The following is a 23733-nucleotide window of genomic DNA, read 5'->3' as shown; positions in this document are numbered from 1 at the left end:
TTTTGCTTGCAGCATTGTTTCAAAAGATTTCTCCATTCTTCCAAAGAGTCTCTCTTGTTTTCCTGTTTTCTTTGATATATGTACACCTAGTTATCCCTTTCCCCTCTCTTCCTTACTGTAAATAAACGTCACATCTATTTCAAAGATTGTGCGTGGTTTGTTCCAGAAAAAGCCCCAGTATGAAATTCAGAGCCTTCTGTTTGGTCTTGCTACTGTTTAGAATTTTTGGCTTGGGGTTTGAACTACAGGGTGTCAGCTTGAATTCTTATTTCTATGCCCCCAAGTGGGTCTTGAAAGTTCTGAGCGTCCCCTGGGTCAGACTGAGGTGGATGTAAGGGTGGTGGCAGTCTGTCGGGTAATTGGTTTGCCCCTGCTAACCTTGCAGAGAGTTTGGGCAGCCTCCTTCCTCCCTTCACACATGCCATCAAAAAGTATACAAAAGAAGGTCTGTCAATCCTCTTTGGGAAAAGCATTTCACACTTGCAATGCTTCTGTCAAGAAAAGCTAGTCTGAACTCCGGGAGATTTTACACAGAGCAGACTAAGAAAAAAGGGGGGGGGGAGAAAGGGGTTGTATGTTTTTCCATGTATGTACCTGAAACACATAATATTAGCTAGTTGAGATCAATTAATGAATTGTCCAACTACATATTATTGGGAGCTCTTTCTTGTGAAATAATCTTGGTTATTGTGAAATAATCTTGGTGGTTAGATGGCATTGTTTAAAACGATCCATGCATTTCTTCATCCTGGCAACATGTTAATGATTATTGAGCAATACATTTAAGTTGTTTATATGTTTCATCAGAAAATATTGGAACACCACTTTTGTTGAGAAAATGCAACACATAGTTGATTATTTAGTTGGCTGATCCATTAAAAGCAAGGCAATGAATTGACCTCCCCTAAAAACAAATAAACAAACAAAAACCACACCTCCACTACCACTCCCCAAAAATTCTTTGGCTGGCAGCTTTATAGAACTTGACAAACAAACATAAAAATAAGAGGCATTACCATATATGCCCAGAAGCTTTTGTAAATTTCAGGCAATTGGTGAGATCATCATGGGGAAGGAGAATATCCAACTCTTCCAGTTGGGTGTCATTTTTGATTTCACTGAAAGAGAGGAGAGTTTTCATGAAACACAAAAAAAGTGTGGCTAATAAGTAGGGGTGTGCACAGACACACACACCCCGATCCGCTTCTCCTCCAGATCTGCAACTTCTGGATCGGGTCTGCTCTGCTCCACTCTGATCTGCCTATAGTCCGCTCCGGTTTGCTGCGAAGCTCTGGATCCGGATCGGAACTCCGCTTTCCCCCCCATAGGCTTGCATTGAAATCCAAAAAAGCCTACAACTTTTTTCTGTTAACGTTAGAAACCTCAAACTCAGCACCATGATAGCTTATACATGTATACACATGCATGCCAAGCCTCAAGCCAATCCAAGCCTCCCCTGATTTTCGGGGAATTTTTGAAAATCAGACACCCCATTTTCAGACATGGGATTTGCTCTGACATTTTGACAGATAAAAAACTTTGAAGCAGGCACCCTCACAGATGCCATCTAAATCCACATTCATGGTAAGTTTCAAGCAAATCCCATTATCCCCTGATTTTTGGTGGGGCTTTAACCTTTTAACTCATCCCAAATCAAGTCCCATGCTAGAACTATGTCAATTTTCACATTAGAAACATCAAATTAGGCACCATGACACCTCATGCATGTATACACATGCATGTCAAGCCTCAAGCCAATCCCATCATCCCCTGATTTTTGGGAAATTTTTGAAAATCGGACACCCCATTTTCAGACATGGGCTTTTCTCCGACATTTTGACAGATAAAAACTTGGAAGCAGGCACATCCACATTCATGGCAAGTTTCAAGCAAATCCCATCATCCCCTGATTTTGGGCAGGGCTTTAACCACTAACGCATCACCCCTAACCCCAATTCACACCCCTTTCGATATCTCCGTCAATTTTCACATTAGAAACGTCAAATTAGGCACCATGACATCTCATGCACGTATACACATGTATTCCAAGCCTCAAGCAAATCAGGTACAGTCAGGGACTTTTACAACAAAAGGTAAAACGGTACAAAACCTTTCTGTATAACATTATAAGGAACACATCACGTGATCACTGATGTCATCCAGAGCTATCTATAACGTTACAGTTACAGTAATGTAGATTCGGCTATGGTGCTATGCAAGCAAAATGCCTATCTGCATTTGGTTGTCACTGCAAAGAAGGCAAGAGGCATCCATCAGTGATGTGACTAGAAAGGTCCATTGCATTATCACTGCAACCCTTATGATATGAGTCACAAATAGGATAAGCAGCATCTACTAAGAGCAGTCAGCCACTACAAAACTTGGTCAACTTTGATACACACTTAAGTCAGACTGAAGTGATGTTTTGATGTTCAGAACATGTTTGTAAAGCAGTGTGTGAAAAGGGTTTAATTCCTAACAAAAGCAAAAATTGTAGCAATTATTTTTTCCTGTACCTCTGCAAAGAACATCAGTCAATGGAACAAAGTCCAATGCATGCTTTAATGAATTCAATAGGGTCACGTGGTGGGGAGATAAAGATTAAATATTCTGTCCTGGTTCACATAATGGGACAAAGCACTAACCTCAAAGCCTTGTTATTAACTACTGTACTGATCGTTATCAGTTAGGAATTGGAACAATGCAAAGCTGATTTACATAGAAATGCTTTCATTTAGCTTTCAGGGATTTTTCAATAAGTAGGGAAATAAATAGTCATATCCAAAACATCCTTACCTGAGAACTATGGACAATTGAACCACTGATAGAAATGATAGTTTGCGTGTTTTTTCCGGTTTGAAGGTCCTTGGTAATGGTGTTGGCTTCAATGAGTCATCCTCTGCCACTTGTGGAATCATGCCATTTCCCCTGCATTGAGGGAGTGTCAGCAGTTCATTATTTGTGCATGTAGACTGAACGTTTTCTTCCACCACTCCTGGAACTCTAATGAGTAGATCATATCACTCTTAAAAAGAAATGCATCAGCCATCTCATTAAAAACCTTAGCCTTGGGCAGGTGACTGAATCTGCAAGACCAATTCATGGGGGGTGGGAAGGCCAAAGATGGCCTGACCCATCTCCACACTTGGTGCATAAAGCCTATGCAAATGGAAGTGGTACATCTGTGGCTTGCAAAGCAACGCACAGTAAAGTTTAGGAGCACGTGAGGATTTCAATTATATTTGCAACTCATGCAAATATGCCCCATTCACAAGCCCAAACGCAAACGTGAGCAGGAGAGCATGTTCTTGGAAAATATTTGCAAATTCCCAAACTTCTATTTGTGTTCAAATAATGTGAATTTTTTTAAAAAAAGTGTGCATTTTTGCAAAAATATGCATTTTCATGCGTTACTCTGGGAAGGAGGGAAATGCACATTTTGGGTGTTTTTTTTTTTTTTAATGCACATATTTCCTGTTGGAATGGCATTCTTTTTCCATTCAAGTAAAACTAAACAAGAGTGCGATCAAACACAGGAAATGAGGTGAGCCAAACTTCAAGATGGTGTTCAGAGAATTTCAGGAATTGCAAGAATCAAATTGTTAATAAATTCTAGCTTAGCACTTTCATTCTGGAGCTTCCTGTTTGTTTGTTAAAGGTGGTGGAGATCAGCAGCAGAGGGCCCAGGGAAACAGAAACGTCACCCCTCTAGTGCGATAAAGATTTTGGTCTAAAACAGCCCTCCCCGACCTGGCGCTTTCCCAGGTTTTGGGTTTCAATTACCATCAGTCCCAGTCAACATGGCCAATGGTCAGAGATTATGGGACTTGCAATTCAAAACATCTGGAGGGCACCGGGTTAGGGGAAGGCCAATCTAGAATAATTTTCCCAAAGGAAATCCATATGCTTTTGTTCCAGATTAATGTACATGCTGCTGTACTTACAAGTTTTTCATGGGCATGTATACTTCATTGTTGCTGAGCTTTTCATCATCTGAGCTGGTAGATTCACCTGCCACGTCAAATTCATTAGGAACTTCACCCTGATATGAAAGTAAAGCCATATGCAACCGATATAGTAAAACATAGAAATACATTAACTCTATAAAATCCTGGCTCTGTTTAGGTTGGTGCTCTCAAGGGAATGCTGTTATTCAACCTATTAATATTTATTGATACTGTCTATTCTACGTGGATAAAACTGAAACCTCAGTGAAGCAAACTAAGGCCATAGCTAGACCTAAGGTTTATCCCTGGATCTTCCAGGGGTCAAACCTGTTCATCTAGGTGACACACAGGGGATCCAGTGCTCAGGCAGGGGCGAACCCTGGATGATCCCAGGATAAACCTTAGGTCTAGCTGTGGCCTAATTGCTTCATATTCATCAAAGCTTTCCATAGGCATCTGTTTGGCCACTGTGTGAAGAGAATACCTGGTTAGACATGCTTTTGGTTTGAACTAGCACGGCTCTTCTTATGTCCTTATAAGATCACCTAGGGGGTGACTTCATGGTGCTGGGTTGACGCCTTGTCTCTCGGAAACCCCACGCTTTTCCTCTCCCAGTGGCATCGGGTAATCCCAACGCCGAGGATGGCGCACGGGGTTTCTAGGTGGCCATCTGGGGACTGGAGCTGCTCCCACCCTTTTCCTGGTGCAAGGCAACCAATCGCGGGTCACATTCCACCAGGCACCATCAAGCCACTCTTCCTCTGCGACTACAAAGCAAGGCTTTGGGGCTGTCTTGATGCTGTCTTGCGTGCCCTCACCTCGCGCTGGAGAAAAAAATCAGGGTAAGTCCCCAACTTTTTTTCTCCGCAGCTTCGGCGGAAACCCCCAGGTTGGATGCACAATTTCAGTGGTGTTGTATAATTGATGCTGTGCCCCTGCGCACCTACCCCAGGGCTTTCTGAGTGTTTAGACAGCCCCTTATTTAATTGTAAGAATGTTGCTTTTTCCCTCTCCCCGCCCCATCTCTTTTCTGGAGGCCTTTTTGGCTTCCAGAGCCAAAAATATAATAAATAATGAACAGACCTAATCAGCCATGAAGCATTATGTAGTTTGGGGGTGCTCTTCGATCCAGAACTGTCACTTGAGGCACAGGTGAACTCAGTGGCAAAGAGCACCTTTTATCAGCTTAGGCTGATATACCAACTGCGCCCTTATCTGGACAGTGATAGCCTAGCTACAGTTATCCATGCTCTGATAACCTCTCGTTTGGATTACTGCAATGCGTTATACGTGGGGCTGCCTTTGAAAACGGTCCGGAAGCTTCAGCTGGTACAAAACAGGGCAGCCCGTTTACTAACAGGGACTGGCTGGCGAGATCACATTACGCCAGTCCTTTTACAACTTCATTGGCTGCCAGTCCAGGTCCGGGCCCGATTCAAAGTGCTGGTATTGACATTTAAAGCCCTAAACGGTTTGGGGCCAGGTTATTTGAAGGAACGCCTCCTCCCATATGTACCTACCCGGACCTTAAGATCATCTACAGGGGCCCTTCTCCGTGAGCCCCTGCCAAAGGAAGTGAGGCAGGTGGCTACTAGGAGGAGGGCTTTCTCTGCTGTGGCACCCCGGTTGTGGAATGAGCTCCCCAGAGAGGTCCGCCTGGCACCTACACTGTACTCCTTTCGTCGCCAGCTGAAGACCTTTTTATTCACTCAGTATTTTAACACTTAATTTTAACTTAAATTTAAATTATACTGTTTTAACTCTGTATTTTAACCTTATATCAATTTTGCTGCGTGGTTTTATCCTGGTTGTGCTTTTTATATTGTATTTTGTATTTGTATTTTTAACTTGTTGGTTGTTTTATGATGATTTTAATTTTTGTGAACCGCCCAGAGAGCTTCGGCTATTGGGCGGTATAAAAATGTAATAAATAAATAAATAAATAGCTTTGGACACCACATCATTGATCAGTGGCAGAATACATTTTTGCATATGAAGGCACTGGATTCAGTCCATGGCTGCTCCAGTGACAAAAGGATATACAAAGGTTGAGAAAGACCTCTGCATAAGGGCCAACACTGGCCTAGATGATCAACTAATGACCTGACTTAGCATGAGGCTAGTTCATATGGTATTTTGAGATTAAACTAAGAGAAAAATATCTGCATACAAGATTGTTAAGGATTCTGTACATTGTAAAATAAAATAAAATTGAATTGTGATGATGCAGAACAGAGGAAGCCATGCCAACTTGGTTACCTGGGATAGAAAACTTCTTGGAGAAGCATAATATTCTTCATTTATGGACGCTTCTTCAGACACTTCTTCAACAGGAGCATTTGTTAGGCGGCGCTAAAACAAAGGACTGATACGTTTATAATCATCATTAGTCTTTCTTCAGTGTACTCTGAATAGGGGTGTGGCTAGGCGCATCAAAAATTCAGGGCCCAGGACCAAAGGACTAATCAGCATAATATCCACATATGCTAATTTCTATCAATATATGCTCATTTAGAAATAATTATGAGGATTTATTTAAATTTCACAGGAGGCAAAGCGAATCAGTTAACTGCTTGTTGAAATAATCTCAAATAAAATACATTCTTAATTTAATTTGCATCCTGTCCCAGATTACCCAAATCAACAGATCTTTTTTCTTAGTTTAATTGCCATGCAGCCAAAGATTATTTTGTGTGTCGCTTTGTCTCCTGTTTCTGTCCCACAATAGGGACGAGTAGAAGAAAGAGAAAGCAAGTAGCAACCACGTGGCCCATTCAGTGAGTGTTTTTATTGTGCAGCTTCTGCACACAGCAAGAAATGGCAGCAAGTACTGTTATAGCCAGAAGAATGGGATTTTCCAGGTGGTATTTTGAAGCAGAAAAAAGAGCAGAAGGAGCAGGAGATGTGCAGGAGGAACACTGTGCTGTCAAAATGTCCTGCAAAGAACCATGAGTGGCCAGTTGGGAGAACATGATGAAATACTTGTCTGAAGAAGCTCAAAGATTGTGTATTACCAGGCATACACACATAGGATTCTATACACTTTTATGTCATGTGGATATTATGGCAAATGTAGGGACAATGTGGGACAGTAGCTGTGATTCCCTTCTGTCGAACCACTTGTTGATTTTAAGTTGTTTGCAAAATGTGCATGATGTTCTGAGCTTTAAAAGAGAATGAAGGGTCAGAAAAAGAGTAATAATTCAGGTGTCCCCCCACAAAAAAACTGTCATTTTTTAGTCCATCACATTTTCTGGGAAATTAACTGGGCCAATGCCCATGCAACTGTTTCCATTTCATGATGCATGAAAGTGATGAAATGTATGTTTCACATGATCCCACCCCAGTTTCTGCACTCACTAGACGTAGTAAAAGTTTTCTTGGTGCCTCATAAATAGGGCTTTCTTCAGAGGTTCGTGGAGGACTGGGATCTGATGCTGGCCTTTTCTTGTAAGCAGAAGTGCCCAGCTCCTGCAGCCCAGCAAATTAAAACAGAAAAATAATTAGTCACTGTATAGCTTTACCTCAAGGCGATTCACTAAAAATGTTTGCTGGAAATGGGCCATATTATATTTCTGTTGAAGGATACCTAGAAACAAAATGAGGTATTTGGGTGGGAGTTTAGTTTTAAAAATGTTTTAAATGTGAAAAAGAGGAGGGCAGTATGTTTGTGACAGGGTTCAGACAACATGATAACCAAAGGTGGTTTAAATAGTCAACGGTTGGTTATTTAACCCACAGTAATTTATCATGTTGTATGGAGGGATTTTTTTAACCAATGGTTGGTTATTGGGCTGAATAACCGACACAAATAACCAATGCTGTGCAGAATTGGCTCTTTCAACCACCATTGGTTATCGTGTCATGTAGGAGGCACCATTGGTTATTTGCTTGGCCAGTGTTGGTTATTTCATTAGCCGCAGAGATGTAAGGCAAGAGAGGTCAAAGTGGTGGCTGCCGCTCTAGTCCCACCGGCAGGATAGATTTTTGGCAGCAAAGGTTGATGAAATACTAGTAGGAGGACTGAGGGTGGGGATAATTAATTATTATCATGTTATGTGGGGAGTACACCCTAGATAAACTACTGTCAAGTTGATTATTACCCAACTGTTGACTATAGTGTTGGCTGAACACAGCCAATGGCTCACTTAGGTTGTGTGCAGACATATATAATTTTAGCAGTGAGTCCACTTCTGAACCTCAGCCACCACCTTTTCAGCCAATGTTTAAACTGTGGTCAAACAGAGAATAGGTTAACTACTGCCAATACAACATAATAATATTTGTCTATTTAATTAATGGATTTCTAGTCTGCCCTTCCATAAACATTCCCCTGAATCAAATTCAGGGGAAACCTGAAGGGGTGATATAAAGTTGTAAGCATTCCTTCCAGCAGGTGGGACCTACTCAAGGATGTATTCCCCCCCCCCATGCTAGATTAGCGGATGACCTTAGCCTCCTTCTCTGTGCATCTTTCAAGGCAGGACTACTGTATGTGAGTAGGCCCTCCGCAAGGTTGGTAACCTTGAGTGGTTAGGTTCCTCATTCATGGGGAGAGCATACATGCATACCGAAGGCTCTGCTTTACAGCCATCCTGCCCAATATGTGGAGGGCCAATTGGGGGCAGGGGGGCAGGGCTGTGGGAGCAGGGCCAGCAGTTGCAACTCCACCCTCTCTCTCCATGTGACTCTTCACATGAAGCAAATGCCGAAAGAGCACTCCAGGGCTTGGGGAGAAGGCTTTCTCAGAGGTGGTGCCCATCACCTATGGAACTGACTCCCTGAGAAAGCTTACTGAAACCTACTCTGATATAGTTGCAAACTATCCTTGAAATGTTCATGGAAGGCAGTCTAGAAATCAATCAATCAATCAATCAATCAATTAGAAAAATATCTCCATGTTGCATTGTAGCAGCACACCTGTTCTCTGTTTCACCACAGTTTGTGGTCTAGTCTGTGTATATTTATCATGGTAATTGGGAAGTAAATCTGGATCTCAAATGGCCCAACATTAATATACAACCCTATATATTAAGAGCAAACTCATTCTCAAAATGTGGATCCTTGTGTAGTGAAAATGGCACCATCCATACAGAAGCATGTATGTGCCTTGGGTGGGTGGATGGAATCCTAAAGGGTGAAACTCCAAAAATAGGTCACTGAACATGGTCAGTGGGCATGTCTTGCTGACCACATGGAAAACTGGAATGGAGTATCCTAGAAAGGTTATGACTGGCTAGCTGGGAAATGGAACAGAAGCATTCAATTTTGGTGAACTGCCCAGAGAGCTTCGGCTAATGGGCAGTATAGAAATGCAATAAGTAAGTAAATTCAACACTGCAACATTTCGTTGCAGGTCATCCTATTAATTAACTGGCTCAACAAATAAGGAAAAGGAAATATATAACACTCACTTCATATTCATTGCCAGGCCACTCATCCTCTTGGATGATAGTAGCAGCACTTTGTTCATGAAGAGAAGCCGGTGAAGATTTTGACCGAATTCTAGGTTCCAGTTTCTGGTCCAACAAATAAAGCAACAGAGTAATCTTCGGGTGGTTTCACATAGTTAAAAACTTCATTGTTATAATTAAATAAAAAGCTCTGTAGTTCCTCTTAAAAGTGCAGATGCATGATGTAACAGATACTCAGCAAATACATACAGCAGGAATTTCATGTTCCAGAAGATTGCAAGGGGATACAAGTTTATTACAAGTTCGGCACATGCAGAACCCACCTAAATATGTCTTGATAGTTCTATGAATGCCATTTAATTCTCACATGTTTTGCTTTCACCTGACCTTCCAAACGTCCCTCATAACTTTGCACTAGGGGAAATTCAGTACTTGGGACAGAAGTAACTTTTGGGACACTGTCTCAAAATGGCAGCTGAAATTTAATGAACAGAATTCAGCTTGGAGGTGCAAGCAGTAGCTATTTATCTATCAAGCCCTTGCCAATAATAATCTTGGATCTGGCTTCATTCTGATAAATTAAAAGGCCAATGTCAATTTGGGGTAGGAGGGGAATAAGATAACATTTTCCCCAAAACAAAATTGGCCCAGAAAGTGTTATCCAATGTCTGCTTTATGACTGTAAACCACATGACAAGATGGTGATTAGGTTATTAGTTTTAGATAGGATCCAGTTATCCATTTTTAAATGATTAACAAATACATACTCTTTTCTCACAGAATACCCACAGTTGAAGTGAAACTGAAATATATGTAGAAACTCATAACAAGCATGCCGATTAGAGAAGAGATTGTGCATGTTTTGCTTTCTCCCTTGGTCTTGTGCACCATCCATGTCTCTGTCAGTCTCTCAAGCTCCCCCTTTACGGTGAATGGTTCTTTATTTATTTTCATCAATGGAGAAATTACAAAGTCACATCCTTATAAATCTGTTTCCTAAGGATGTTTGAAAAAATTGCATTCCCAGACTATAACATGGGTCATTCTTAGGGTGGCAAATTGCCGACAGCTCATGTTTAACAATCAAAATAGCAATTAAAATCGGATGGCGTTCGCATACCTTTTTTTCTGCACAGGTTGCAAACAAGAAGGTGGCCCATTCCTCCACAGCCCTACTAGAGATTCAAAATCATGTTTTAAAAAGACAGGTGCAGAAACATAGAGGAATGACGCTGAGCTTTTCTGCAAGGTTGTCAAACTTTTTTAAAAACACACACACACACACAGAATGTGACTTTCAAGACACTCAAGGGGCATGTCTACACCAGGGGAGGGAGGGGGGAGGATTCTGCTCATGATATTCTGCTCATGAGATCCTCCCCTTGGCCACACGCTGTAAGTAAACAAAACTGTAACAAAACTGTAAGTAAAAACAAACACCTGCTCTTGCTCCCCGCCCTCGATGGGCACAGAGCACCTGAAGAGCTCCATGCCCCATGCCCAGTTCCGTGTTTACTCTCGAGGAGGCGGGACAAAGCCGGGACAGGCACCCACACACCTCCCAAAGTCTCGGAGGATCCCAAGATCGTGGGATAGATCGGGCTAAAAGTGTTCCCAGATATCCCAGGGAAATAGAGGGATCATCCCTCCCTGCTCCCGGCAACCCCTGTGCATCATGTGGATGCACACGGATGATCCAGGGACAATTCCTGGGATAAACACTGGTGTAGACATGCCCAAAGACTTTCAAAAAGAACCCTCTTCCCTATATCCCAAGGGCAGAAAACAGTATTGTTGGGTCTCTGTCCAGTGAGCACCAAAGATTTCCAGCTATTGATCCTTCTCCACAGGTCTGCATTCCCCGATTACTCAAGGTTAAAACATTTGAATGGGGGAAACAATGTCCTGCTATACTTCAGGACCTACCCTGGTATAAGTGCACAATGCCTTTTAAACGCCACTCTGGAAGTACCCTCAGACTATCAGTTTGGCTCAATAAGCAGTGGTGTCATAGTGATAAGGGCCAAAGGAAATTAGATTGTTCACATGAGTCCTTTGACTCATTAACTGCAAGCACAACCCTCCTCTTATTGGATAAAATAGACTGACTGAATGAATGAATATATTTTATTACGGTCATTGACCAATACCAACAGTACATTTAACAAACACTCTATACAAAAACCGTTAACACATTAAAACTACCAACTTCTAGAGAGTCAGAGTTCATAACAGTTATATCAACAAATCCATCTAAAATCACAGAGTGATTAAAAAAAATAAAAAATAAATAGATTGGTATAAATCAGCAGCTTGTTTAACAAGTGCTGGGGGAGATCATCTGGGGACAAAAGACATGCTTTGCCTGCAGAAGTCTTCAAGCTCAATTCCCCAAGCTCTCAAATAGCTGGGCTGGGAATTACTTCTTCCCCAGACCCTGCACAGCTGTTGCCAGACAATAATGAATCCCTTACTCAGTATAGGGCACTTTTGTAGGTTCATTGGGATGGAGATGGTGGTGTGCTATTACCTCATTTCCAGGGGTGCTTCCAGGGGGAAAGCTCCTACCACTATCAAAAGACATGTAGAAAAGTTCTGTGAATGAGGCAAGGCAAGTGCACAGTAAAAATCTTGTCTGGAAGCACCCCAAGTCATCTGGTTCCAATTAGATGATGATCACAAATATAGCCTCTAATAAGCAATCAGGGATATACAGATTGTATAATATCCATCCCATCTGTGTTTCATGGATTGTGAAGGGTCATTTGTTCTGGCGTCCATTCACAGGAGGATTAGATTCCCACCCCACCCCCGTTAAGTGGAAAAATACACAAACAATTTCATATGAAAGTTCACAAGTTACATAATTTATGTTAGTCTTTAAGATTTTTTGTATTGTCCTCCATTCCAGTATGGCATATGTCTCACCAAAAATGTGCATATTTTCTTGCGACTGAATTTGTGTAAATTTCGGGGAAGTAAAGGGGGAAAAATCCGGAGGTCAGCAGAGTCCATGAAGTCTGGGGTGGGGGCAGTGTGCAGCAGGTTCCACCGGTTGGATTGTTAAAAATCCAAACTCATTTTAGTTCATCTTGAATTTATTTATTTATTTATTACATTTTTATACAGCCCAATAGCCGAAGCTCTCTGGGTGTTTAACAAAAATTAAAACCATAATAAAACAACCAACAGGTTAAAAACATCCCTAGCATCCCTCATAAGCAATATTGTTGGAGTACTTCATCCTTAGTCCTGCCCCAGTATTCACTCTCTCACATACAGTCCCTCTAAAAATATACCCTACCTCTATCATCTACACTCTTCTTCTCAAAAACACAGGGCTTCACTCTGGAAGCTCTGGAACCTGTTCCACATGTAACCTTCTCTCTGCACCTATTCATGTCTGCTGCCTCTCCTCCTACCACCATTGATGCAGGTTCAGGGCAAAGGTTTTTCCCTTAAGAGCAAGACCCTTCACCCTGCAACAAAACATCCAATTTCCTTCATTATGTTGGAATTGACATCAAGTCACCATGTCAAGGGATGGGAGTGGGGGCAATGTTCTGTTGTTCCATTAGCTGTTCATAGTCCAAACCCTCTTTTTTATGGCAGGTGCACTGAGGATGAAGCAGAACTTCAGGTTTTGAGAAACACAGGGCTATCATCAAAACAGCATTTGTATGTATGTTGAGTTCGTCCCCTCTGTAACATGTAGCAAAACTTACCTCATGTCCTGATGTCATCAAGGTATTCCTTTCCCCAACCTTACTGTGCCAGCCAACGATGTGGACTACATAAATTACACTGTATTGACATAAGAGGGCTCTTTGGACATCCCCCCCCCCAACATGGCCATTCAACATGTAGAAGGAAGACCAACCCAACTGGTCCAGTCCCTGTGCATTCACTGGATATAGAAAGGGAGACGCTCTATGTGCATATAGGTGTATGCATGTAGACCAGGCATGGGCAATGTGTGGCCCTCCAGATGTTATTGGACTGCACTCCCATCAGCCCTTTGCTGTCTAAGAGACTCATAACACAGGGGCGAAAGGACAAGGTACCCCTCCAACCATGCAATGGCCTCTTGCCTCCTTTGAAAGAGTATATCACCAATGGCAGCTTTGCCCTGACAAACATTCTGACATATGGTCAACATACCTACCACAGCCTTCATGAGTAACTTGGACCAGAACTCATTTTATATGGATTTGGATTTTGTATTGTAATATTTTTTTTTTATTGCCTTTGTATATTGCCAATACATATCTGTGTTTTTCTTTTTCATTTTTCTCTCTTAATTTGTATGTCATTTATGTATTTATGTTATGTGTTTGAGTTTGGTTATACCTGAGAATGTAAAAGTTAAATAAAAATTATCGATATTTTAAAAAAGAAAAAGTCATCTATTATACACTGCACTGATGGTCGCTCCAGTTGAAGAACACAATAAAAACCTTTCAAAATGGCACAAACAAAGCACATTCCCATCAGCCCTAGCATAGCCAGTCATGAGGGCTGAGGGAGTGGCAGTCCAACAACATCTAGAGGGCCACACGCTCCTCATTCCTGATATAGACCTCTACTCTGAAGGTGTTCAGGCAGAGTATATTGCTGTACATGTAATGGTCCCTTTCACATATTTCTCTGAATGCACAGAGGGTAGGGCTGCCGGAGATACCAACATCAGGGCTGGGACCAGCAGATCAGGCCTCCTTTCCCCCTTCACACATTTGGGATGAACGTATACACAGAACACTACACATGGGGCAGTGGCTGCAGAAGGCAATGTAGACCCACCCAGGGTGTGGTGAAATCCTAGGCAAGCAGCACTAGGTCTCCAGAGAAAGTCCCCTTCTGGCAGCCAGCCCAGGGCTACATTTTACTACATGTTCTTGATGGGAAGTACAAGTGGGTGGAGGGGTACTTGGCATGATGCAGCCATTTTAAGGAGCAGTCCCATGTTTCTCATAACAAATAGTTCTGCCAAGTGGCTGTTTTCTGGGGTTGGTAGCAGAGCTCTATTCATGTAGACAATTCTACTTTTCTGTCTACAAGATTTAATATTCACATCATGCCTGAAGAATGGCATAGCCCTTTTGTTTGAGAAAAGCTTCTCCCAAATGAAAATTGAAAGAAAGAGGGACGAAAATCACCTTAAAACACAACTTGTTTGTGTGGTTGTTGTTTTTAAAGTCTCGCACTATTTGTTTACAAGTCCTTATTTGAAATCAACAGATTTCAGAAACTTTCAGATTAATTATTAAGGAAATTGGCACACTATTCTATGTAAAGGAAAGCATAAAACAAAGAGTCTTTGTTTGATTTGAGGACAGACTGGTTTTGTCTCAATGTCAAATCTATGATGAGACATGAAAAGCTATTGAATGTCTGGAAAAGGTGAGGTAAATAAAGGTGCCTAAGAGGATTTGCATTATCGGTAAGTGGCACTTATTTTTCACACACATTATAAACAGTGAAGTTTGTGTGTATGAGGTGGTGTAAGTGTTAGATATGCAGGCCTTTTCTACACAATGCTTTTACTGTGTGCTCATCATTCCTTACACCTTCTCTATCTTAAAAAAACAAGCCAAAAACCAGCTGCCTTACCAGGCTTTTTTTGATAGATTGCAATGGGCTCAATTACATGAGCAGCCATGGGCGGCCACATGGTTTGAATTGAATACTTCCTCTCTCTGCACGCTTTGTTCACTTCTATTGAGACAGCACTATCTAGTGTGCAACAGTTTACACACTGGGGGCTTCTCTAAATGAGCGATTTATAGCACGCTCGTGACTGGCCACTTACAGATGTTTGCAGATCAATTTCATGACACTGTCAACAGCCATGACATCTCCCATGTTTCCCACCCACCTTAATTAGGGTGACCATATGTAAAGGAGGACAGGGCTCTTGTATCTTTAACAGTTGTATTGAAAAGGAGATTTCAGCAGGTGTCATTTCTATATATGGGGAACCTGGTGAAATTTCTTCTTCATCACAATGGTTAAAGCTGCAGGTGCCCTGCCCTCTTTTAAATCTGGTCATTTTAGTATAGCTCCTGCAGCTTTAACTGTGGTGATGAAAAGGGAATTTCACCAGGTTCTCCATATATACAAATGACACCTGCTGAAATTCCCTTTTCTATGCAACTGTTAAAGATACAGGAGCCTGGTCCTCCTTTTCATATGGTCATTTTTAAAAGATCAGAATAAACCCTTAATTGTACAGAATTGGCAACGTGTAAAGCTAGCACTGCACTATGAACTTGCCAAGGAAGGACTTTCCATGTCTGCGACTGGAGAGAGAAGAGAGTAAAATGCCTCCCTGCAACAAAGGGAGGCAGATCTGATCCCCCACCCCACATAGATCAAATTCAATGGGGCTTTCACCCAAGTAAGTGAGAGTTACGGACTTAAAGCATGATCTTTAGCTATACAGAAGGGCATTCCATTGTGTTCCTAGGGCTTACTTCCAAGTAAATTGCCAAGGGTTACAGACTTACAGCACAATCTTACGTATACTCAGAAGTAAGTCTTGGCTTTCCTGGGGCCTGTGAGGAAGCAGTACAGCACAATAAAGTAATAAAAAGAAGACTACCCCCACTCTTTTGCACAAATGCCAGGGAGGAGGAAGGCACTCCCTTGATTCAAACCAGGTGTCTGCTGTTTAAAGGTGCAGATACCATTGTAATACCACAAAGAACCCCAAAACAGAAAGCCACAGTAAATATGTGGGGGGTTGCTTAATGTAGAGACATCCTAGGAGATCCCGCTTTTTCTGGATATTACTACATTATCTGTGTTTCTTTTAAAAGTGGGATTTCCAGGGGATAAGGTAAGAGATGTCCTAGAAATTGATGATGTTATGCAATGGACCTGTAACCTTCTGTGAGTGGCCAATCACAAGTGTGCAATGAATTGCGCATTTAGAGGAGCCCTTCGTTTCACTTCTGTTTTTTAAGAGCAATTCCGTAGGGTTTTTTGGAGTGGGGAAATTTGTTTCATCCCAAATTGCATTATTCTGCTATACCACAGCACCACCTAGAGGTTATGTAGCAGAAAGTCAGGAAATTTCTCTTTGTTTAGAGATTGGATCTTAATTCTGTGATGAAGTAGATACATTTGTTTGAGTAAAATCAACAAAGGGGAATGAAATATAAACAGGTTAACAGCCTTGTCTAAAAAAAGTTCACAGAATCGCTGACACCTTCCAGAAGAAGTCATGCAAATTATCCTGTTGCAGTTCATTTTACTCACACAAATATATATCTCAATATAATTAATTATAATTTCCATATTTATCCTGCCGTTCAAAGAATCATCATCATCATCATCATCATCCCAGGGTGGGTAAAATCAGCACATATGTTTTGCCTTCACCTCAGTGAGTTATATCTATATCCCTGAAAAGAATGGTGAACTTACCTATCTGTTCCAATCAGGTAGAAATTTCTGTTCTCTGTTCTGATGGTCATCACTTCAGTAGGCTGGCATTTAAACATCTTCTTTACAACCATCATTTTCTCAGTGTCTCCTATGCCAATTTCTATTTCTGAATTCCTGTTTCATAAATATACGAAATATGTACAAAACTGGTGTGGATGATCAATTTACAAGTTTAGTAGGCAATTCCTCTATCGTCTTAAAAGTCATTCATACAAAACAGAATAGAACGTCTGTATTGCATTTCATTTTTAAACAATCATTTTGCTCTTACACCATCCAGGATTGGCAAGGGAAGTGCAAAAGCAGCAACTAAGTTAGATTAAGAGCTACTTCTCTGTCCCAAATTCATATCCTGCTCCACAAATGAAAACAAACAAACACCCAAAACAACCCTGAAGGGGAATGAAATATAACCTAGGGTGACCATATGGAGAGGAGGACAGGGCTTCTGTATCTTTAACAGTTGTATTGAAAAGGGAATTTCAGTAGGTGCCATTTGTATGCACTCAGCACCTGGTGAAGTTCCCTCCTCATCGCAACAGTTAAAGCTGCAGGAGCCCTGCCCGCTTTTGTATCTGCTCATGCTAGGCAGGACTCCTGCAGCTTTAACTGTTGCGATGAAGAGGGAACTTCACCAGGTGCTGCATGCATACAAATGACACCTGCTGAAATTTCCTTTTCAATACAACTGTTAAAGATACAGGAGCCCTGTCTTCCTTTTCATATCGTCACCCTAATGATAATTTGAAGGAACTGAAGTAATTGTACATTACCATTTTAAAGGGGGGGGGGGAAGCTCTGTAAGACCATTAAGTTCAGAGTCTAAAATATAACTTGTTTTTAGACAATGGAGGTGAGGTGAGGTAGGATAGAGCAAGATATTTTAAACACCCTGTAACGGGATTAAAAGAAACTTTGGGTAGACATTATCAGATACTTACTCATTAATTTCAATGTGGCCCTTAATTTGCTGGCCTTTAAGATACTTCAGGTCATAACCAGTTTCCCTAGACTTGGAAAGGATGAAGTATCTCTTTTTCCATGAAGTCTACAAAAAGAAAGCCATTTTTTCATCTTGGTAAGATATAACAAATTAGAAATAATAGATCATTATTACTATGGCGTACGTGAAGTACTGCTATCATAGTGCTAACTGTACCTGATTGCTGAAAAGATGGAGTGGCGGAGATTTTATGAAGAAACCATCCTTATAAACACCGTCGTAATTATAATTTCCTGACGAAGACAAATCAATAACATTCTATTATTTTTTTTAAGATGAAGCTGTTTCCATAAGAAAACTAATGTTTCCAAAAACACAGTCAAGTCAAAGAGGGGGTGAAATCCAATGGAATTCAACCCTCATGATATTTTTCTCTATGTAGATGTTAAATATTAAATATTCCTCTGGCTGTTTCTAGTGTGGCTGGTCCAGTTTGAAAATATCTCAGCAAGATTTTGTGTCATTTCTAGTTTAGAAGTATGTGACAAGATGGTAGTTGCATGGTTGGCAGGTCAGTAGGAATGAAGTAATTCTCAATTACATTACAGATAACTGCACCCCTGTTCCTGCAACTCATAGCAAGCCTCCTTTGGGACTAGCAGGCTCCATCTAAAATAACATATGAATCAGAAGCACAGCTTAATCTGAGCCAAACTCGGCCAAGGCTCCTTCCGTAAGACATGTGCAGGAACAGCAGATGACACCTGGGGAGGGGTGTCTGTATGCTCTATTAACCATATAATGGTTGTGCAGTGGTGCTGCATTGTTTAAATGATGCAGCCAACTAGCAGCCACATCGGGATTTCCTTCCTGAAACTGTGAGCTTTCAAATTCTCAATATATTGCAGCTTTTACTTTTGCTCCATGGTGTGTCCCCCCCCCACACACACAATTGTTTCCCGGCTTCAGTTCAGGTTATCCACCTTGGGTAAGTGTGGGAATGCAGGACAGGCTTGACAATGCAATGGTCACCGGCGCTGCAGTTTTTCTGGCTCCCTCCTACCTGTCTAGCTTTATTTATTTAGTCTCGTAGTCTGTGATTTTTTTGAGCTGATTCCCTTCCAATGTGGCAGTGTATACCCCCACCTTGAGAGGGCATTTGCTTCATCACTGAGTAGTAACAGCACATTTCCATAAACTAAGGACTAAGAGGCAAGACTAAGTATCAAAGTTTCAATTCCAGGCTGGCCTAAGACCTGAACATCCATGCCCAAATATGCAATCTGTTTGAGAAGAGGACCAAGCAGCCAACCTAGAAAAGAGTGGGAATATAGCGTTGTCATGAATAGTCTTCTAATTTTAATCGGAAGCTCATACTGGTTGCCTTAATGGAAAAATTGAACAAAACGAAGATGGATATTGATCAGGAACAAACATGAAAATGCTATGGCATCAGCTATATTACAAAACTTGTGAAATTTAGGCTTGTACCTATGCTGATTGTTCTTGGAGAATCCATGTTGATTGTTATGTCAACCTGGTAAATATACAAAGGGTGAGGTTAAAGATTATTTTGGCTCATGCCTTAGTATGCCACCAACGTTTAAGATTTGCCTTTCCGGCAAGTGATGACAAATACCGTTCTTCCACTCTGAGATAGAAGCTAGAACCAAGCAACAGTTTATAACTAATATTTGTCAGCATGGTCATAAAATAGGTTAGCCAAATACTAACAAGAATGTAAACTGTACTCAAGTGCCAACCCCGCCCCCCAAAAGCCCAATTTCCTCCTAAAGGATGCAATTAATAAACAACATTAAGAGCAGCAATATTTTTTTTCTACAGCACTCGCTTTCCACAAGAACAATTGCTACTTTGAATGTTTTGCACAATACAAGAAAATTCAGTTCGCATTCCAAAAATGTATACATTGTAATAAAATGTCACAAAAAGCTCATAAATAATTACCATGCTGGCTGCCCTCCAAGGTCAGAAAAGTGACATCAGAAGAGGAGAAAAGGGGGCATTCCCTCTCCCTCTGAAGTGACCTTGCTAGATGGGCTAAAAAGCCTGTCTAGCAAAATCTGCAGGATGAGAGGACAAGGAGGCAAAAACAGCCTCTGCAGCTCCTCCTGCCCTGTATTAGATAAACACCTCTGAGCTCAGGGGCTTCCAATCACTGAGGGCGCAATTGATAGGATTGGAAGTTAGTGCAATTTGTTTCTGCATCGACACTGTATCGATACTGACCAAATCATATTGCACTTGTATAGATGACCTATTGTGCAATGCCAAGTGCACTTGCTGGTGTGTGATATGTTTCCTGAGACAAAATGTCATGCCAGCAGGTGCTATTGGTGGTGCTCTAGAGGAAATGTATGGTTGTGCAATGCAATTTACAGTAGTGGTAGTTTGGCATTGGATACTGCCCATTGGTTTTGCCTACATTGATATGGAGCCTGCATATTAGTAGATTTCAAATGTGACTCTAAAATCGCATCCATACCTGAACAAGATGTTTTGTACATTCACATCCAAAGGAAGACAGTGACAAAAGACCAACCTATCTAAAAGTAAAAAGGAATAGTATAAGGAAAATATGTCATATGTAATTATTCAACCATTTCTTATTTTTCATCTTTAATTTGAACAATGAACATATCAAATCTGATCTAAAAGACATGGAGATAGAAAGCTTGGAGGGATGACACCTGAAAAATAATTTGCTCAGCAAGGATTTAATTTTTTTAATTGATATTTATAATATACGACAGATTTTAAAATGATAATCCTGTTTGGCAATATTGCAAGCAAACTTCAATGAAAGCTGCCTCCAAATTGAGCCAGTTCTGTAAAAGATAGGGGGAAAGACTTGAAAGTCAATAAGTGATTAGCAATAAAGACTGATTCAGTCTTTGCCTAATTTTTTAAAAAAATGTATGCTGCATTTAGTTCAGAGTAGTTCACAATGCCTTCAGATAAATCCCTGGTTTTACCCCAACACACAGCCTGCTTCCCCGTATCCCCTTCATGACCTCTAAGATCAACCAAGAGCATCTATGTAGGATCATTTTTGGAGGACAAACTGGGGTTCATAACCTGGTTTGAAAGCTATCTCAGCAGAGACATCGATACATAAGCATGCTAAGGTGCTGGTCCCATTTGTTAAAGGTGTGTCCCATTTGGTAAATTAAGGGCAAAATCTTATGGCAATGGCCATAAGCTTCCAAACTCGGAGGGTTATAGCCATCTAATGTAGAGTATGGGGAGCAGTGGAGGTAATCTTCACCTCCATGCTCCTCCCACTCTACATTTTAACTAGATGGAGTTTTTTGCCCATCTATCTGAGGTGTTGGGGAGAGAAGGAGGCTGGGGAGGCCAGAGGATTCCTCATATGTTTGCCTTTCCAGTCCCTTCCCTCCCCACCCACAGGAACATACCCTTTACCTTACCTCCGAGGTTGCTTTTGCAACATTGGAGAGACAGCTGGCATGGGAACTTGGACTCCTGGATCTGAGGTCAGAGTGCTGACACTGACCTTGGATCCAGGAATCTGAACTATCCTATGGCCCCCAAGTCACTATATAGGGGCTTTATGATTGTTGTTTAAACCATACATAGATTGCGCACATGCTGTCATCACATTTCATCTGGTCTTCAATATTTATTGTATACTACAGTGAATTTTGAACTTAGTTCATTTTTTGTTCAGTAACTGACTTCTGCTTGTACCCTTTGTTGTGAAATCTGTTTGTTTCACTTTCTCCCACATAAGATTTTTTTTAAAAAAAATATACCTCAAGCTCTTCCCACATGTCAGATACGAGTTCAGAATTAGCATGGAGGCACCCAGGAGAGCATTGTACTGGCAATGCCAATACTAGCCGCAAGCCCATGACACAAGCCCCAAATGGACATTACTTTAAATCCATATCTAGCGGCTACATCTCCACCCCCATTTTTACTCTACAGTATATGCAGGGGACGAGTGCATTCCACAAATGATGTGCCACCACCGTTTGCACATCAAACTCTCTCTCATAGACAGGGCAGGAGGGCCTCCATCAAATGAAGCCATGGTCTTAATATCCGGGTATATACATATAGGCAGAGCCGTTCTTTCAGGTAACCTAGCCCCAAGCCGTTTAAGGCTTTAAAGATCAAAACCAGCACTTTGAACTGGGTACGGAAATGGACTGGCAGCCAGTGCTGGTGCAAAAGTATTGCCATAATATGATCACAGCAGCCAGTCCCAGCTGATTGCACATGAACAATACTTTTGTTTAATTTAACATGCACCTTAGGGTTCTGCTGTGCTAATGCCATTTGGCTGACTTCTCCGACTGACTTTTGGAGACACCCCTCATTGTGCTTTCAAAGCAGGTTAAGCAAAGTATCAAGACAGAGAAATATGGTAGAGGAGATTTTATGAGAGGATGAACATAATACATAATCCTGAAAGCCCTTTGTTAGTCTTGCTTTATGGAAGTAATAGCCAGATTCCAGAAGAAAGATAAGAAGCTACTTGGGCTTCCGATTGATAAAGAATGGGGTAGTTTACTATGTAGTACGAGCAAACAAATGCAATTTCAGGAGCAATAAAAATATATATGCAACCAACTAAGAGGAGGTGGTGGTGGTGGTGGTGGAGGTGGAGGAGGAGGAGGAGGAGGAGGAGGAATCCAGCATCATGGGAAAAATGCACAAGAAAACAACAAATGAAACCCAACTAGGGAAGTATAACAGATGCCATCAAGCCCTGAGTGTCTCCAGAGACCAACACTTTACTCCAGTCCAATCATCAAAACTCTAGAGAAAATGCATACGAACATCTCAGTTTGGACATCAGCAACCATATAGACCTTGCCGTCAGGCTCCCTAACACACAAAAGCAGGTAGAGTTATATTTCAGGAACATTCAGGCCGTTAGGGTGCATAGGAGTTACATATGACATGGATCATGAAGAAACTAATATGGGAGAAGAAGAAAAGGACTGAGTTGTATGTGAATAACCTTACTAAGACATGACCGTGACATTGCAAGAATGGATCGAATAAATTACTTTATGCATTTGTATTCTGCTCTTGTAGGTAATGATTAGGAAAACCTTTTGTTTTGTTTTCAAAACCTATGTCAAGAGCAATATGTTTGAAAAATCAACTGCTTTTATTATCTATAGGACCCCAAACAACATGTTAGTTTGTAAGAAACATTTAGCCTACTTCTACTCTCTAAACGGAAGTTTAAAATGCTTGTGACTATGCCTTAAACTAAGTGCTGACGTATATATCTCACTTTAATAAATATTAATCTTTATTTCCCCAGTTAATTTATCTTTTGTTGCTGCTAGCAAAAAACTAGGTGCCTCTGAATCCTTTATTTGCTTGCAGCAACAAAAGAACTTAAAATACAGACTGTAGTAACCTGCAAAGTATCTGTTTATGATTAGAAACACGGTAGTGTGCAAGGGGGGGGGATTTAATCACAAAATGTTATTTCATGCAAATTTTATTTAATGCAAATAAAGAGCTTTTTAAATCGCACTCTTACTCATGTTAAAAATGGTAATTCCATGACTGCGCCTCTGGTTTGCAGAATTTTGAATATGATTTTAGCTTAGTCTCTAACAAGCCACGTAGGTGTTTTAACTAAAGAAAGCAGCAGGCTAAAATTTAATTGCATATCTAACTTCAACTCTAAACAAAGCTGAAAGTCAGTAGATATACTTACAAGACCAGAGTGTTTGCCATGCTGGAGATCAACAATGTCCAACCACATCTACGATGCATTCCCTGAACACTGGATCATTTAGTTTAAACTGAGTATAAAGCAGGTGCCTCCTTAAACCAGTCTACTAATCACAGCACGTAACTATGAGTCATAAGGAAATACCCATTTATTTTCTTGTGGGTAAATCTGCATACTTGATATTGAATTGAAAGGTGTTTAGAATGAGGAAATCCAGGAGATGGCAGTTTG

The 23733-nt window shown here is 41.1% G+C and overlaps 1 protein-coding gene across 1 annotated transcript in view; it reads right to left on the bottom strand.

Annotated features, from left to right (window-relative positions):
• The window catches only part of PLEKHS1 (pleckstrin homology domain containing S1), a 33514-nt gene extending 9996 nt beyond the window's left edge, over positions 1-23518 (bottom strand). The window contains exons 1-13 of the mRNA XM_063133254.1: positions 23485-23518; positions 20260-20320; positions 19245-19290; positions 17970-18046; positions 17752-17858; positions 16790-16924; positions 10482-10536; positions 9362-9466; positions 7308-7418; positions 6207-6299; positions 3945-4042; positions 2797-2928; positions 1017-1118 (exon numbers count right to left, since the gene is read on the bottom strand). Of these exons, the coding sequence (XP_062989324.1) occupies positions 1017-1118; positions 2797-2928; positions 3945-4042; positions 6207-6299; positions 7308-7418; positions 9362-9466; positions 10482-10536; positions 16790-16924; positions 17752-17858; positions 17970-18046; positions 19245-19272 (1043 nt within the window). The 5' untranslated portion in view covers positions 19273-19290; positions 20260-20320; positions 23485-23518. The remainder of the gene's footprint in view (positions 1-1016; positions 1119-2796; positions 2929-3944; positions 4043-6206; positions 6300-7307; positions 7419-9361; positions 9467-10481; positions 10537-16789; positions 16925-17751; positions 17859-17969; positions 18047-19244; positions 19291-20259; positions 20321-23484) is intronic.
• Between the last annotated feature and the right edge of the window lie 215 nt (positions 23519-23733).

Source organism: Elgaria multicarinata, chromosome 8 (genome assembly GCF_023053635.1).
Source record: "Elgaria multicarinata webbii isolate HBS135686 ecotype San Diego chromosome 8, rElgMul1.1.pri, whole genome shotgun sequence".
Classification (NCBI taxonomy): domain Eukaryota; kingdom Metazoa; phylum Chordata; class Lepidosauria; order Squamata; family Anguidae; genus Elgaria; species Elgaria multicarinata.
This window is presented reverse-complemented; position numbering and strand designations above follow the sequence as displayed.